Source organism: Copadichromis virginalis, linkage group LG1 (assembly GCF_057382275.1).
Source record: "Copadichromis virginalis isolate Kocher_CV1m ecotype Utaka linkage group LG1, C_Virginalis_male_GT1.1, whole genome shotgun sequence".
Classification (NCBI taxonomy): Eukaryota; Metazoa; Chordata; class Actinopteri; order Cichliformes; family Cichlidae; genus Copadichromis; species Copadichromis virginalis.
The window spans coordinates 40,000,360-40,017,892 of NC_140618.1; the positions used below are offsets into that span (position 1 = coordinate 40,000,360).

Genomic DNA, 17,533 nt, shown 5'->3' on the forward strand with positions numbered 1-17,533 from the left:
GTTAATTGATTAATCCAAATTGTCACTAGGTGTGAATGTGCGAGAGAATGTGAGTGTGAATGGTTGTCTGTCCCTATGTGTTAGCCCTGCGACAGACTGGCGACCTGTCCAGGGTGTACCCCGCCTTTCGCCCTATGACAGCTGGGATAGGCTCCAGCGCCCCCCGCGACCCTGAAAAGGATAAGCGGAAGCGAATGGATGGATGGATGTACTTTATGTAAGTAAGTTAAACATACTGCATTATGTATACACTGTCAAGCCACCAAATACACTCTTTGTTATCTGAATGTAAAACAAAATGACTAATAAAAATATAATTTTTAAAAAAAGGAATCTAAAGCAGTAAAAGGGATTGCTACAGCGGGTTGCCCCACAGGGGTTTGTGTCTTCGTCAGGTCCCAAACCAGGGACTTTTCATACACAGTTTTTAACAACAGTTGCCTTTAGGCATAAGACTTGCTTACGTATTATTTAGCATTTGCTATAAATCTACTATCTGGCGCTATATTACTGTAGATGAAGCGATGACTGTGAGATAAGGTTACCGAGCACTTTAAAAGCTCATATGGCTTTAATTCCCACCTGAAATCACTAGCCAATCACAAGCGTCCGAACGAAATCGCTACATCCAATCAGATTTAGAGGACAACTATTTGAAAGCTGCTCGTCGCTGTGTTGTTTAGCTACGGAAATAACTGTTTACGGATTTTGTTGGGAAACTGTCCTCTGTTAGTCTGAATTATATGCTCTTTTGCTTGTTCTTGGTCACTCTGTATCCTCGTTGCTGCCCACGGTAAACATGTCTGTGGAAGTTCGTGCTGTGGTGAGTAAAAAGACTTTTGTTTGCTAGAGAAGCGCTGCTGTTGGCTAGTTGATGCTAGCGCTGCAATAATAACGCTATCGTTTCAGTAATGTTAAACACGCTGTAGAAAAGTCGGTCAAGCCTTTTTAATGTGCATGTTTGTCTCGTTAGCAGCTCCTAACCGCAGAGAACCGGCAGAAACCGGGGAAAGCCGCCGCAGCAGCGGGTCCGAGGAGAGCAGCTCTCGGAGAGATTACCAACTTTAACGCAACAGTGACTGTCACAAAGGTAAGAGCATCTTGGTTTGGTTCCTGACTCATTTTGTCTGCTTTGCAGTCACTTGGTAAGCAGGCAATAAAGTCTTATAGAGGTCTGATTTATTGGTATGCCTGCTAGACTAGAAGTAGTTTTACTGGCTGACTTTCAACCCAGACTTCATCTGTCTGTGTCTTTTGCAATAAACACAAACCTTGTCAACTGGTTTAGCTGAGCCAAAGCAAGAACCTTGCAGCAGACTGAAATCCCCTTAGTGGTTTGCAAAAGGGAAGGTCGCAATAGTTGAACAATTTTATTCCTGTCCAATCTGAAAGTCTTATTAGTGACTCGTGTTGCATTTCCCAACTGTAATGATTCCAAACGTGTTTCCTTAGAGAACAGGACAGACAAAAGTGTCAGCCAAGCCATCTTGTGTCCAAGTGGCTAAACCTGCCGATGTTCGACCAGTCCAAGCAGCTACAGAGCCTCTTCCTTTGGTTTTGGAGGAATCTGCAACTGATGTGTCCATGAAGGAGGAGACTGAGTTGTGCCTGGCTTTCTCTGAGGCACTGCTTGCGGTGCAGGACGTGGATGAGGAGGATGCAGACCAGCCACAGCTCTGTTCAGAATATGTGAAGGATATCTACAAGTATCTGCACAACCTGGAGGTAGTTTCTTCCCCTGCCTTCTGACACCAGCTGCTGTCGTCTCTGACTTACATCAGTTTGTCTTCTCAGTTGCAGCAGACAGTACGAGCAAACTACATGCAGGGCTACGAAATCACTGATGGTATGCGAGCGCTTCTCATCGACTGGCTGGTCCAGGTTCACTCCAGGTTCCAGCTGCTGCAGGAGACTCTGTACCTCACAGTTGCCATTCTGGACCGCTTTCTTCAGGTGATGTTTCTGAACAGCCTTGTCTATGGGTTTGTGACCTGGATCTAAAAGGCTTCTTCTGGTTACGCTGCAGGTCCAGCCAGTGTCTCGCAGGAAGCTGCAACTTGTCGGTGTGACTGCCATGCTGGTGGCCTGCAAGTATGAGGAGATGTATGCCCCAGAGGTTGGCGACTTTGCCTACATAACCGACAACGCCTTTACAAAATCTCAGATTCTCGAGATGGAGCAGCAGATTCTGAAGGGCCTGAAATTTCAGCTGGGGCGTCCTCTCCCACTGCACTTTCTCAGACGGGCATCTAAGGTGGCAAATGTGAGTTTCATTATGAATTTAATGTGGAGAAGACTTCAACAGTGTAGGAATCGGCTGCCTCAAATTCATAACTTGCATGTGTATCACTCTGTATTAAAGAAAAATGGCAGCTAAGGTGTTAGAGAAACTGTAAGAATCTTAAACCTTGACGTGCATGTTTATCAGTCTGATGGGGAGAGACACACGCTGGCCAAGTACCTGATGGAGCTGACCCTGCTCGACTACAATATGGTGCACTACAGGCCCTCTGAGGTCGCTGCTGCTTCCCTCTGCCTCTCCCAGCTGCTGCTGGACGGCCTACCCTGGGTAAGTTTAAAGTCACTTTTTATGAACATCTTGCTCCTTCAAGCTGGCTGTTAATTGACCTCCCATCAGTCTCCCACACAGCAGCACTACTCTACCTATGGCGAGGCCCACCTGAAGCCCATCATGCAGCACATTGCCAAAAATGTTGTGCTGGTAAATGAAGGGAAAACGAAGTTCCAGGTGAGTTGGCTGAGAATAAATACACCAGCTCATATCATGTGTGAGTAGAGACTGACCTTGAGGATCTGTCTCTGTAGGCTGTGAGGAAAAAGTACTCGAGCAGCAAGCTTCTCAAGATCAGCCTCATTCCTCAGCTCAAATCTTCAATTGTCAAGAACATGGCAGCAGCTGTACTCTGACTCAACTTTTTTCTTTTTATGATCTGAGAATTTGAGCCATGTGTATTGGCTTTTTTCTAATGCACCTTGAACTGCATATCCAAGAAAAAGCTGAGAAGTTGTTGTGCAGCTTCCAGAGGATCTACAAACTGCTTCTATGAAGTAAAGTTTTTCTAATCTCTAACTTTTTTTTTTCTTTTCTTCCCACCAGTGGAAGATTTTAACTATTGAATGATTAAACATACCTGTTGGGCAGCAAACAGTTTTGCATCTGCATGTAATGTACCTTGTTGGAGATCGAAATAAAGTTTTAGATGGTTCTTAGACTTTAACTCTTGTCTTAGTGTGTTTGTGGGTTCCCCCCCCCCCCCCCCCAAAAAAAAAAAAAAATCATAACCTACTTTTGGTTTGTCTTCATAGACGGGTGGAAAACATGAGGCAAAGCCTGACTGTGTTCTTGGCATGCATCTCAGTAAAAGGGCTCACAAATGACTTCATTGTGGAAGCTGGGGAGATATCGCTGCCTATCAGAACAGCTGGTTCTGGAAGTGAAACAAAAGTCTTGTGGAATAACGTTTGCATTGGAGCACTGAACTAAAATGGGGGTGTGTCCTTATCAAACACATTTCTGTAGCGATGACATGAAACTGGTATTAGAGCCTAAATGGACTGCATGCTAAAACTTAAGAATGTTGTGGGTTTTTTTTTTTTTTTGTTTTTTGTGACAGTTTATCCCCAACAATGCAGCTCCTGACATCACTAGCACACAAACAGCTCCACTACAGCAAGGTGGCAATTTATGAAGGCTTCTCTGCAGACCAAAGGGAGCCTCATTTCTTAAGCCCTGTGACCTGGATAAGCAGTAGGAAATTGACACAATGTTAATATAATAAGCTTAACATCACAAATTCTAAGCCATTTTCCAACTTCAATACATCAGCATACATTTCTTGTCAGTTTGTTAAACACACCCAGGAGTCTAAATAACTCCACCCTATTGGCCTGTTAGGCCTTTTAACTCTTTACTGCCAAACTGAGAACAAAGAACCTCTACTTTAAGAAGACTCCGTTTAACCTTATATCTGATTACCATGCAATGTAAATGGATATTTCTTCACCTAAACGTATGGTTGTGCTACACCAATGGTCTGTATTTACTTAAAGTTGATATTATCTTCGGTTCTTCATGTACTAAATCCTCACCATCACCATATACCTTTTGGAATGGCTTTCTGGATCCTGTGTTTAAATGTGCAAACCACATCAGATGTTCTGTCAGCCAGTGCAACCAACATCAGTGGAGTTTTTGCAATGCTTCGGAGGTTACTCATGTGATGTCATGCACACATTACTCAAGAGATGTCCACTAAAGACATGATACATTGACAGATTGTTAGGAAAAAAAATTGTATTCCCTGATTAGTGGAGGTTTCTGGCTATCACTGGATGGAATCGGTTGTAAAGATAATACTGTACCAAAAGCCTAGTGAATGCTGTAGTTGATGAAAAATTGCCACAGTTACCTGCAATTTTTCATGTTTTTCTGCATATATCATTAGCCGAGCAATAGTAAACCTTAAAGTACGACACAAACTCGAAGCAAAGAAGTAAAAGTTGTTTCTGAAGTCTGTGGTCCCCACATGCTTCAAGGGATCTACCATCATCCCTGTCCCCAGAACAACAAGCCCTCATGCCTGAATGACTACCGGCCAGTTGCGCTGACCTCGGTGGTTATGAAGGTGTTCGAGAGGCTGTTGAAGAAAACCATCTCCTCCTCCATCCCAAACATCACAGATCCACTCCAGTTTACCTACCGACCCAACAGATCCACGGAGGACGCCATCGCCCACGTCCTGCACACCACCCTTAGCCACATGGACAAGAAACAGGGTAACTATGTGATAATGCTGTTTGTTGATTACAGCTCAGCGTTCAACACAATAGTGCCCGGTAGACTGTTCACAAAGCTGAGGGATCTAGGACTCAACAGCTGTCTGTGTGCATAGGTGTTTGACTTCCTCACTGGCAGAACTCAGGTGGTGAGGGTGGGTGCATCTCTGACAGCATCACCATCAACACAGGAGCACCTCAGGGATGTGTCCTCTCACCACTGCTCTACTCCCTCTACACTTCAGACTGTGTGGCCACCCACGGCTCCAACACCATTGTGAAGTTCGCTGACGACACAGTGGTGTTGGGTGCCATCTCCAACAACGATGAGACGGCCTACATGAAGTGAAGAATCTGGCATCATTGTGCCGGGACAACCACCTCCAGCTGAACGTCGGCAAGACCAAGGAGCTGATGGTGGACTTCAGAAGGGGTCAGCACAGAGACTACAAGCCCATTATCATCAATGGAGCTCCAGTGGAGAGGGTGCAGTCCTTCAAGTATCTCAGTGTCCACATCTGCTCAGACCTGACATGGTCTGCCCACATTCAGGCCCAGACCAAAAAGGCTAGGCAGTGCCTGTACCACCTCTGACAACTGAGGAAGTTCAGAGTCTCTCCAGTGATCCTCAGGACTTTGTATACAGGCGCTGTGGAGAGCATCCTCATACAGAACATCACATCCCGGTATGGAAACAGCTGTCTTGAAAATAAAAAGCTCTTTAGAGAGTGATCTGTATGGCAGAACACTGCTGCAGGACTGCTCTCCCTTCCCTACAGGAGATTTACATCAGGAGATGCTGGACTGGAGCAACTCAGATTTTGAAGGACCCGTCCCATCCCAGCAATGAACTGTTCCAGCTTCTGAAAGGTTCCGCACCATCCGAACAAAAACGGAGAGGCTCAAGAGGAGTTTTTATCCTCAGGCCATTCATGTGTTGAATCACAGTTTCGCTACAGCTTAGAGAGTAGCTGAATCCACATGTCTTCCATTCAGTTTATGACCAAAGTAATATGCTGTGTTAGACACTCAAAAAATAACAAGGACGTTTTTGCCAAACAGTGGTTGCCGGGGGTGATGACTGACTGGTCTGTAGACCTGTGTTACTGGGACTTTAGTCGCCATTTTTCCTGCAAGTGCCATCAACGTCCTGCAAGCACTCAAAGCAACACTTTTTCCTAATGACTGGTGGCTGAGTTGCACATCAGTCTCTAGGCCAGTGTGACTGGGGCCTTATTCGCTTGATCCTACATTCACACTATGACTGTCCTATGTCCAAAATGCCAAACAAGTTAATATGATATGGTTATCCTCTGTGTGTCTGCAAAACATCAATACATGTCATAATAATTAGGGTTGCTTTTTCAAACATTTAAGCTTAGAGAAGTTTTTTGATCACAGATGTTATACTTCTACCACCATCTTTTATGTTATGGAATTCTATAGATTTCAATTGAGTGTCATGTTGCTGACTTATTATGTCTCTGGTATTAGGGCACAACCATCGATTACCCATCGGTTACAAATTCTTTACATTTCGAAAACCCATATGTCTTTTATTAAAAGTAATAAATTATGAAGAATAAATACCAAAAACATTTGCCTTTTAACAATTTATTACTAAAAATATGTAAATGTTTGTATATAAAGCTGACAAATTTCATGGGCGCAATGTCAATAGCTCAGAGTTGGTGTTCAGTTGAAGCGAACTCTCCGCATGGAGCCAATGGTGCTGTTCTGGCTGCCCCAGTCAGAGAAGTTGTTGTAATCACGCTTCTCCAGGATGTAGTGGGGTCCTCTGTAGTTGGGCTCCTGATACACCACCCACCTGTATACACAGAGGAAGGTTAGATCTCTGGTAGGATACTAGTTACACTGCTCAAAGTCCAAAGGCTTCACTCGTTTAATCACTCACGCTCCTCCGAGCACACGAATGGAGGCTACTCTGTTGAGGCTGTAGCGGCTCATAAGGTTGGGGATGTCATCCTGGAGCTCCATCTTCTTACCAGAGAAACCAGCTCGTTCAAACAGCTGAGCTCTGGCAGGGTTGTTGTCCTAGAAGTCACAGAAATACACAACTGTTGAGTGTATGTGTGTGTGTGTTTTTGAATGTATTTGTTTAATGGCTCCTGCATTTTTGAATAAGCTATACTGCTGTTGAAATCGAAAGTTTTAATCATATTGGATTACTAATTACTTTAAGATAACATGAAACTTTGGAGACTGAGATAAATGTTATGTACTGGCTAATGACCTGAGGTGGATTACATTACACTACAACATACACGTTCAATCAGCAGATAAGGTGCTAAAACAGCACTCCAGTCCAGTGGTTCACAATTGTCCATCTATAACCTATAAACAGGAAGAACCTAAGTTATTTTGATCATATCCTTCAGAAAGAACATTAAAAAATATTTACAATTGCTTTGATTTACTTGTGTAATATTGCTAAAATCAGAAACACCCTGAAAAGCTGCTTCATGCATTTATTACTTCTAGGCTGGATAATGTACTTCATTATCAGATTGCTCTAAAATCTCCCTTAAAAGCCTTCAGGTGATTGAGAACACTACAGCAAGAACTACAGAGACCATATTTCGCCAATTTTAGCTTCCCTTCATTGGTTTCCTGTTAAATTTAGAATTAAATTTCAAATCCTTTTTCTCACATACAAAATCCTAAATAATCAAGCCCAGTCATATCTTAAAGAGCTATAGGACTGTGCTATCTGAACACGGCACTTTGTTGTCAGACTGCAGGCTTACTGGTGCTTTCTAGTTTTAAAAGTAGAATGGAAAGCAGAGCCTTCAGCTATTCGACTTCTTTACTATGGATTTGGCTCCCAGTTTGGATTCAAGAGACATGCATTCTCTCTACTTTCAGGATTAGGCTCAAAACTTTCCTTTCGATACAGCATATAGTCAGGTCTGGATCACTTCTATTCTATTCTATTTATATAAATCACAACAACAGTCGCCTCAAGGTGCTTTATATTGTAAGGCAGACCTTACAGTAATACATACAGAGAAAGGGGACTGAAGAAGAAAAACTCAATGCATCATGGGAATCCCCCAGCAGCCTACACCTATGGCAGCATACCTAAGGGAGGATGCAGGGTCACCTGATCCAGCAAAAAGGAAAATTTTTGAGACAGTCTGTCTGCTGAATCCAAACTGAAGAGGGGCCTGAAAGCTGAAGGCTCACTGATCTATACGACTGGGCTCAGTGAGCCTGAACCATTCTTTAGTTATGCTGCAAAGAGGCTGTGGGGGCGCTTTCCATGATACACTGAAGGTTTCTTGTTCGCTCATCTATTTTGACTCACTGTGTCTTTATACAACACAACTTACTGTATTTAATTAGCAGTTATTAAAAACTGACTCTCTCTCCCATAGTGTGTCTTTTGTCACTCGGTTCTCTTCTTTCCCTCCTCATCCCCAACCAGCGAGCTCAGATTTTCTGCTGGAGCTTTCTTCCTGTTAAAAGGAAGTGTTCACTTGCCACTGTTGCCGATTGCTTGCTTATGGGTGTCATGTGATTGCTGGGGATTTCTTTCCAACAATTTAGGGTCTTTATCTACCGCTGTGAGGCCACTGTTATTGTGAAATAACAGATAAGGTTAAAAGAAAAACAAATTGAAATTGAATTGAATTAACAGACAACCATTCCCACTAAAGCTGGTTAGCTGGTGTCTGTGGACTGAGAGAACCAGCACACTGTTGTTAAGGCTGATTTCTTCTTTTGTAAGTTTTCTTCTAATGCTGCAATTTTTTAAATACAAATTTGTAAAATGGTGAGACAAAGTGCCGCTGAATACTGGAGTATATCTTTAGAAATAACCACAGATAAAATCTTTTTAGTATGACTTTTGCTAAACCAAAAAATATTAAAACATTATGTATTAGAATAATCAAAATGTAATTACTTTAAATTACTTATTATGTAACTATTAAGCTGCTTTTTTGTTCATCACAAAGTTAGCTCAATATACATTATTTACCAACACATTGTCTTTGGATGTAGAAAAATACCATCTTCTATGACATTAGCACTGTGCATTAGTCATTCTTCACAAAAACAAGTAAAATGTCTGCATAATTATTAAGACCAAAACAATCTGTTTTAATCCTGGAATCCACCATAAATAGCTCTGATGTATTTCTGTAAACTATTTTATCTCTTTTATTCAGTTGCTTGTCAGCAGTACAGCAGATATGGAGCGCATACTGCATGTTGAGAGCGCTTCTTTAAAAAGGTCGAGACAGAAGAAGATCTGTATGTTCTGTAACTAGTGTGCGTTTCTGTGTTCCACCTGTTTGACAGCACGGACAGAGGAGATGTGGTCCACTTGGGCACACCACCTATCGTAGCAGTTGTACTCGCCCCTGTCTGACATGTCCCATAGGTACTGACGTCCCCGGAAGTTTTCATGCTCATAACCCACCCATCTTTAAATGAGAAGAGAGAGAGTCAAAAATCAATGTGGCAAAGGCAAAAACAACAACAAAGCTAAAATAAAAATATGTTTGAAATGTTGTTTTAGATTCAAATAGGCTCTAAACAGTGATTAAACATCATTTTGATTTCATTTGCTTTTAGTGTCTGTTTATTGAAGGCCGCAGATATACAGTGGTGTGAAAAAGTGGGCTAAATGGGCTTGTTTGCTGCCTCAGGAACTAAAAGAATTGCTGTGGTAATGTGGAACCATGAATTCTGCTATCACAACATCCCGAGAGGGAATGTCTGGCCATCTGTCTGGACCTCAAGCTGAAGCGCACTTGGTTTCTGCAGCAGGATCCAAAACACACCAGCGAGTCCACCTTTGAATGGCTGAAGAAAATTAAAATGAAGACTTGGAGTGGCCATATAGGAGTAGACTAATCAAAGTCCTGACCTGAATCCAACTGAGATGCTGTGGCATGTCATTAAAAAGGAGGTTCATGCTCAAAAACCCTCCAGTTTAGCTAAATTACAATAATTCTGTGAGGACGAGTAGGCCAAGATTTCTCCACACTGCTGTAAAAGACTCATTGCCAGTTATCACAAACGCTTGATTGCAGTTGTTGCTGCTAGGGGTGGCCCAACCAGTTATTAGGTTTAGACAGCAATCACTTTTTCACACAGAGCTGTTAGGTTTGGATTCCCCCCCCCCCCCCCCTTAATCATAAACGCCTTCATTTAGAAACTGCATTTTGTGTTTACTTTGTCTAATGTTTAAATTTGTTTGCTGCTCTGAAACATTTAAATGTGATAAACATACAAGACATAGGAAAGTAGTTTTTCACACCACTGTAGATGCTTTCATCTGCTTTTTGGATAACCTTAGACAGCAGAGCGTGCATCAGTGGCCTGCTGCCTGTTTTAAGTAGACTTACGCTCCACTCTCCACCTGGACAGAGTTACATCTCTCTGGGAAGTTCTTGTCACTGACCCTGGTGCAGTCGGAGCTCAGGTCCAGCTTTCTGCCAGCAAAGTTTCGCTGTTCAAAAAGGGTCACCTGAGAGCAGCCGCAGCACAAAAATATGGTTACAGTTTACCCCAAACCAAAAAGCATCAAACATAGGAAGCCTGCATGAAATGGAGGTATTCCTTATTAGGAGATATTTGACAAATATTACACATGTATACCAAGTTTTAGACTTTGTGGCAGCATAACCTGTCTGTGAGGCTCCTGTGTGAGTAGCTTTTTAGTCTGACATGAACACATCTTTCAATTTTTGAATATTTTATTGAGCTAACAGTAAACAAGCAGCTATTATCTGGCTGTCAGAACCATCTGAGGTTTTTGTACTGGGAATGGAAATTTTCACAGAAGACTGTCTGAAAATATGTGACTCAAATAAGCTGATTTTATAGAGGTTTCTGGCTTTTTTTTTTATAACCACTTAATTCCTAAAGAAACAAATTGTGGTTTTCGTGGTTTTTTTTTAGTGAAGATGCTAAACAACCAAGATGAAACAGATCGATTGATCAGTTTTACATAGAGATACAAAGTTCCAATAGAGCCAAAGGACAGACATTCCTCCCTGAATCCAGTTTTTATGCCAAGTCAAGCTAATATATATATATATATATATATATATATATATATATATATGTATATATATATATATATATGTATATATATGGATTCTTCGATACCCAACATCCACAATGACGGCGAAACAACTAGTAGCTCAGTATTCCAACATTCGAAAGAAGGGACTGCTCTCACAGCTAGAGATTGACGAGGTACAACACAAATGCTACGGCAAGGAGGAGTCAGGACGCCAGGTCAGGGGGGCGATATCATCACCCCCACCCGAGATTGGGTACATAGCCCCAAGTGCGATAGGAGAAGGATCGTTGAGTGCGAGAGGAACTGACCTGAAAAATAGGATCATGGCCAAGCTTGAAACCTGGATCCCCCGTAGCCGGTTACCAAGATTACGTGAAGTACCCTCAGAAGGTCTGCTAGATGATGTTAATGCAGCACTACGGGCAATACCTACAACCACGATTACCGACACTAACAAGCTGATCTACAATACGGCAGCAGTGATCAGTGAGATGCTTGGCTACAAGTTGAACAGCGACAAGGGGCAGTACCCTCCATGGAGAAGGAGGCTAGAGGGCAAGATCAAAGTAGCACGGAGGGAGGTTAGCCAACTAACGGAGTTGCAGCAAGGTGCGACAAATAAGGTGCCTAAGAAATACAGCAAGCTGTCCATACCTGAGGCCTTGGAAACTGCCAAGCAAAGACTCACAGCCTTGGCCAGCCGCTTGAGGAGGTACACCAGAGAGATAGAAGGCAGGAGAATAAACCAGCTGTTCTCCACAGAACCAGCAAAGGTGTACTCTCAGTGGCAAGGGAACAATAAGAGAACAGCACCACCAAGGCTGGAGACGGAGCAATACTGGAAGAGCATATGGGAGAAGGATGCAACCCATAACGGCAATGCTCAGTGGCTAGAGGATCTGAGGGCAGACCACAGCGACCTCCCTGAACAGGGTCCAGTAACCATCACAGTGGCAGATATCCAAGAAAGGGTCTCCAGTATGAAGAGTTGGACAGCACCAGGGCCCGACATGGTTCACGCCTACTGGCTGAAGAAGCTGACTGCACTCCACGAGCGTCTGGCAGCACAAATGAACCAGCTGCTAGTTAACGAGAGACACCCGGAATGGCTAACCGAAGGTCGGACGGTCCTGATCCCCAAGGACCCCAAGAAGGGACCGGTCCCCTCCAACTACCGACCAATAACCTGCCTCAGTACTACATGGAAGCTCCTGTCGGGCATCATATCGGCTAAGATGAACAGGCACATGGGTCAATACATGAGCGGGACACAGAAAGGAATTGGCAAGAATACCAGAGGCGCAAAACACCAGCTACTGGTAGACAGAACAATCAGCCGAGACTGCAAGACCAGACTGACAAACCTGTGCACTGCCTGGATTGATTACAAGAAGGCCTATGACTCAATGCCCCACAGCTGGATACTGGAATGCCTAGAATTGTACAAGATCAATGGGACCCTAAGAGCCTTCATCAGGAACTCAATGGGGATGTGGCGTACAACACTAGAGGCCAACTCCAAGCCCATAGCACAAGTCACCATCAAGTGCGGGATCTACCAAGGAGATGCTCTGTCCCCACTGCTGTTCTGCATAGGCCTGAACCCCCTCAGTGAGATCATTAACAAGACTGGCTACGGATACCGACTACGGAACGGAGCAGTTGTCAGCCACCTCCTGTACATGGATGACATCAAGCTGTATGCCAAGAGTGAACGAGACATCGATTCACTGATCCACACTACCAGGCTATACAGCAATGACATTGGAATGTCGTTCGGACTGGAGAAGTGTAGTCGGATGGTATCAAAGAGAGGGAAGGTAGTCAGAACTGAGGGGATTGAACTACCAGAAGGCAACATTGCAGACATAGAGGACAGTTACAAGTACCTGGGGATCCCGCAGGCAAATGGGAACCATGAAGAGGCCGCTAGAAAGGCTGCAACCACCAAGTACCTGCAGAGGGTCAGGCAAGTCCTGAGGAGTCAGCTGAACGGTAAGAACAAGATCTGGGCCATCAACACGTACGCCCTGCCCGTGATCAGGTACCCTGCTGGGGTAATAGGCTGGCCAAAGGAGGAGATAGAAGCCACTGACATAAAGACAAGAAAGCTCCTTACCATGCATGGAGGGTTTCACCCCAAGTCCAGCACCCTGAGGCTGTACGCTAAGCGGAAGGAAGGGGGCCGGGGACTGGTGAGTGTCAGCACCACAGTCCAGGATGAGACAAGGAACATCCAAGAATACATTGGGAAGATGGCCCCAACTGACCGAGTGCTCAGTGAATACCTCAGGCAGCAGAAACCCAAGAAAGAGGAGGGAGACGAGGAACCATCATGGAAGGACAGGCCCCTGCACGGTATGTACCACCGGCAGATAGAGGAGGTGGCTGATATCCAGAAATCCTACCAGTGGCTGGACAAAGCTGGACTGAAAGACAGCACAGAGGCACTAATCATGGCAGCACAAGAACAAGCTCTGAGTACAAGATCCATAGAGGCTGGGGTCTATCACACCAGGCAAGACCCCAGGTGCAGGCTGTGTAAAGATGCCCCAGAGACAATCCAGCACATAACAGCAGGGTGCAAGATGCTAGCAGGCAAGGCATACATGGAACACCATAACCAAGTGGCCGGCATAGTGTACAGGAACATCTGTGCCGAGTATAACCTGGAAGTCCCGAGGTCAAAATGGGAGATGCCCCCAAGGGTGGTGGAGAATGACCGAGCTAAGATCCTGTGGGACTTCCAGATACAGACGGACAAAATGGTGGTGGCTAACCAACCGGACATAGTGGTGGTAGACAAACAGAAGAAGACGGCCGTAGTGATCGATGTAGCGGTTCCGAATGACAGCAATATCAGGAAGAAGGAACACGAGAAGCTGGAGAAATACCAAGGGCTCAGAGAAGAGCTCGAGAGGATGTGGAGGGTGAAGGTAACGGTGGTCCCCGTGGTAATCGGAGCACTAGGTGCGGTGACTCCCAAGCTAGGCGAGTGGCTCCAGCAGATCCCGGGAATAACATCGGAGATCTCTGTCCAGAAGAGCGCAGTCCTGGGAACAGCTAAGATACTGCAGGACCCTCAAGCTCCCAGGCCTCTGGTAGAGGACCCGAGCTTGAAGGATAAACCGCCCGCAGGGGCGTGCTGGGTGTTATATATATATATATACATGTAGAGTACCGGGTCTTTTTGGAGTACCTTGGCCGGGGTGCTTGAGGGTGCTCTACCTGAGAACTCTGTCATCCTACTCGGAGACTTCAGCACTCATGTGACAGAGAGACCTGGAAGGCCCTGACTGGGAGGAACAGCCTGCCAGATCTGAACCCAAGTGGTGTTTTGTTACTGGATTTCTGTGCAAACCACAGTTTGTCCATAACGAACACCATATTCGAACATAAGGGTGTCCATAAGTGCACATAGCACCAGGACACTCTAGGCCGCAGGTCGATTCTGGATTTTGTAGTCGTATCATCAGATTTGCAGCCGCATGTTCTGAACACTTGGGTGAAGATAGGTGGTGAGCTGTCAACTGATCACCACCTTATAGTAGGTTTGATCAGGTGGCGGGGGAGGCTGCGCTGTCAATGAGGCTGCGCTGGGAACACCTAGCAGACAATGCGAGATCTTAAATGCCCACATTTGGCTGAGCTTCAACACTATTCCAAGAGAGACTGGGGACATTGAGTCTGAATGGACCATGTTCAGCACCTCGATTGCTGGAGCTACTCCATTAATGATAACCCCCAAACCAGATGGTGGACAGCAGAGGTGAAGGGAACCATCATGCTCCAACCAGAGGGGGATCACACTCTTCAGCCTCTCCTACAGCCAAAGTCTGGAAAGGAGAGTCCATCCATTAGCCAAACCTCGGTTGACTAACAGATGGAGGAACAATGCGGTTTTCATCTCGGTCGTGGAATACTGGACCAGCTCTTTGTCCTCTCGAGGATACTTGATGGTTCATGGGAGTTTGCCCAACAAGTCTACATGTGTTTTGTGGACTTGGAGAAGGCATTCGACCATGTCCCTCAGGGAGGCTGGCCTCTCCCTTAGAGACAGGGTGAGGAATTCAGCCATCTGGGTAGCCATGTCAAAGGATGCCTCCAGGATGCCTCCTGGGCGCCTCCTGGGTGTGGTGTACTGGGCATGTCCCAGTGGGAAGAGGCCCGGGGCAGACCCAGGACACGCTGGACAGATTTTATCTCTCGGCTGGCCTGGGAACGCCTTGGTGTTAACCCGGACAAGCTAGAGGAGGTGGCCGGGGAGAGAGAGAGATGTCTGGGCTTCTCTGTTTAGGCTGCTGCCCCTGCAACCCAGCCCCGGATAAGCAGAAGAAAACGTATGCAGGGATGGATGAAGTTTGTTTGATTTAAACAACACCAAGTCAAATCATAAATGATTTTTGTTGATTTGTTTATTTTTGATAAAGTGATGTAAGATGTGATGCTAAGATTTTAAATGTCTTAAAGAATTTTGAAAGGTATGCCTTTAAGCTAATTTTTGTATAAAAATAACATTATGCTCTCTTAAACTGAAATATGTGGGTTTATATGTTAGGTGAAGGTTAAGTCGACCATTTTTTTTCTTTTGGTGTGAAAATTACTAACATGATTTCTCAATTATCAGAATAGTTACTAATTAACTTGACAATTCAAATTATGTGTCACAGATTGACTCATTTTTTAAATTCTAGTCACTTTATATTAGGAAACCCATCTATACTTTGACAAAGTAACTAAGTAATTATTTGACTCACCCTCCCACTGGACCCGTAGAAGGCACGTTGGAGCACAGACCCCAGCTTGCTGTAGATACAGAAAACTTTGAATGAATTATATATACACACACATGTAATAATCAAGACATAAACTACAGCGATCAAAGAAACTCCCCAGTCTGTGGTCTGGAACCAAAAGTCAAGACTTTAGCCTTTGAAAATGTCTTTAAAAAAAAAAAAATCACTGCAGTGTTTATTTCTATTTCCAACTCTTACATCAAATTAGTTTCATGCTTCAGATTAATTTGGATTAGCGCTATCATCTGGCACTTTAAAATGCGAGACAGTATGTGTGCATACAGCCTTCATCACTCTCCAGGTGATTTTGGGAAACTGGTGTTGGAGGCATCACAGAGAGCACAGCATGATAATCAGGAGAAACTGGCTGTAAAGCCACAGGCCCACCCACCTCAATAACACTGGTGGGTGTCTTGCTCTGTGGACTGTGGCCAGAGTAGGGCACTCTCAACATACCTGGTTTGTTGGACTAATCCTGGGACCTTAGTAAAGATGTTCATGTCAGCTCTGCGAGGCTACAATAAAGCCCCTTAAATATGGCCAGCTGAGGTGAGCGGACAAGTGCTAGAAATCTCAAAACATTTCTGTAACAGTCGTTGGGGCCCTTGTGCCTTTGATATGCTAAACCCATGTTGTCTCCTTTTTCCACAGGCGCAAACACTGCAACCACATGCAGTGCACTAAAAAACAACAACAATATACAAATGCACATAGAGCGAGCAAGTGAAACAGATGCGTGAACGCAAACACAACAAGCAGAGAGCACAGCTTCAGCACCCAAACATAAAGTGAGAGTGCAGTGCCAACAGTTTTAGTTCTGAACATTTCAGCATTTCTCAACAAAGCTCTGTAAACAAAGCATCTTATGATAATGGCTGTATTCATGCTTAGTACAGGGCCCCGCTCCACCACACTGTATTTACTGAAGTGGTCATGACCCTGAGGCTGGTGAGCTTCTACTATACGAGTGTCACCTCTGCAAACCCGACTGTAATGAAAACGTGGTATTGTTCTGATTGTTTCACCTTCTGGTTTCAGAACTCCAAGAAAAATGACCACACTTTGTATTCCTGAATCTAGCTAGAGTGGGAATCATGGGAAAATTAAGAACTTATTCATTTCAGACTGGATCTGAATCAAGTGGTGGATTTTGGTAATGTTCTTGAGTCACAGCAGGTCATGGAAAGGCCTGTCCCAGTGGAACCAGTACCTAACCTTTACCTTCATCACTCATGTGCTCTAGCAAGCTGTTTTACCTAATAGAAGGTTATCATATGAAAATGTTGACTGATTATTTCCTGTATTTTCTAAATTAATGAATGTTTGACTTCAATGGCAATAATGATCATAATAATTCAGCATTGGGACACTAATATAGACGGTACTACCACAGACCCTACCCTTACATAGCTGTAATGGGCTAGTGGTCGTATGAAGCTAAAACAATAACGCTGAGTTGGCCGAAACATCAGCTGAAGCTGGAGGATGCATCAAGAAAAAACATGTGGCCGAGCTGAAGCACATCTATCAGGAAGATTGTACTGAAATTCTTCCCCACCTGAGTATTGTACTCAGCTACGCCAGAGACAAACTAACCCAATAAACATTACTGCTGCCAAATAGAGGTTTAACCAGTAGTCACATCCAGCAGATAACTTTTTTAATATCTTCTGATGTGTTTTGCAAACAAATTATGCTCTCTGCCATTAACTTTGCTTACAGTGTCAAAATCCCTCCTTTTCAAAAAGATCTGTTGGCCCCAGCAAAAGCTTTATGCTCACACTTCACTGCTTTCAAATGGAGAGGTATTCAGTGTGCGTCTGGTGGGGTGGGGGTTGCTGTACATGTGCTGATGAATAGCAGAAAATGTCCTGGATAC

The 17,533-nt window shown here is 44.3% G+C and overlaps 2 protein-coding genes across 3 annotated transcripts; one reads left to right on the forward strand and one right to left on the reverse strand.

The window, feature by feature from the left end:
• The first annotated feature begins 619 nt into the window (after window positions 1-619).
• On the forward strand, window positions 620-3,239 carry ccnb2 (cyclin B2). Of its 2 annotated transcripts, none has more exons than XM_085462520.1 (8): window positions 620-823; window positions 974-1,090; window positions 1,453-1,725; window positions 1,795-1,953; window positions 2,027-2,263; window positions 2,429-2,569; window positions 2,639-2,749; window positions 2,827-3,239. In XM_085462520.1, exons 1-8 carry the CDS (start codon window positions 800-802, stop codon window positions 2,926-2,928), a joined length of 1,164 nt encoding a protein of 387 aa, XP_085318646.1. In that variant the 5' UTR covers window positions 620-799; the 3' UTR covers window positions 2,929-3,239. The 2 variants fall into 2 exon arrangements, with proteins under 2 accessions (XP_085318646.1, XP_085318648.1); XM_085462522.1 differs by having other exon boundaries at window positions 977-1,090.
• A 3,253-nt stretch (window positions 3,240-6,492) lies between these two features.
• crybgx (crystallin beta gamma X) lies at window positions 6,493-16,169 on the reverse strand. The gene is made up of 6 exons (XM_085455765.1): window positions 16,111-16,169; window positions 15,616-15,664; window positions 10,176-10,297; window positions 9,113-9,248; window positions 6,713-6,852; window positions 6,493-6,625 (listed from the first exon to the last, which is right to left on the reverse strand). Exons 1-6 carry the CDS (start codon window positions 16,152-16,154, stop codon window positions 6,493-6,495), a joined length of 624 nt encoding a protein of 207 aa, XP_085311891.1. The 5' UTR covers window positions 16,155-16,169.
• Between the last annotated feature and the right edge of the window lie 1,364 nt (window positions 16,170-17,533).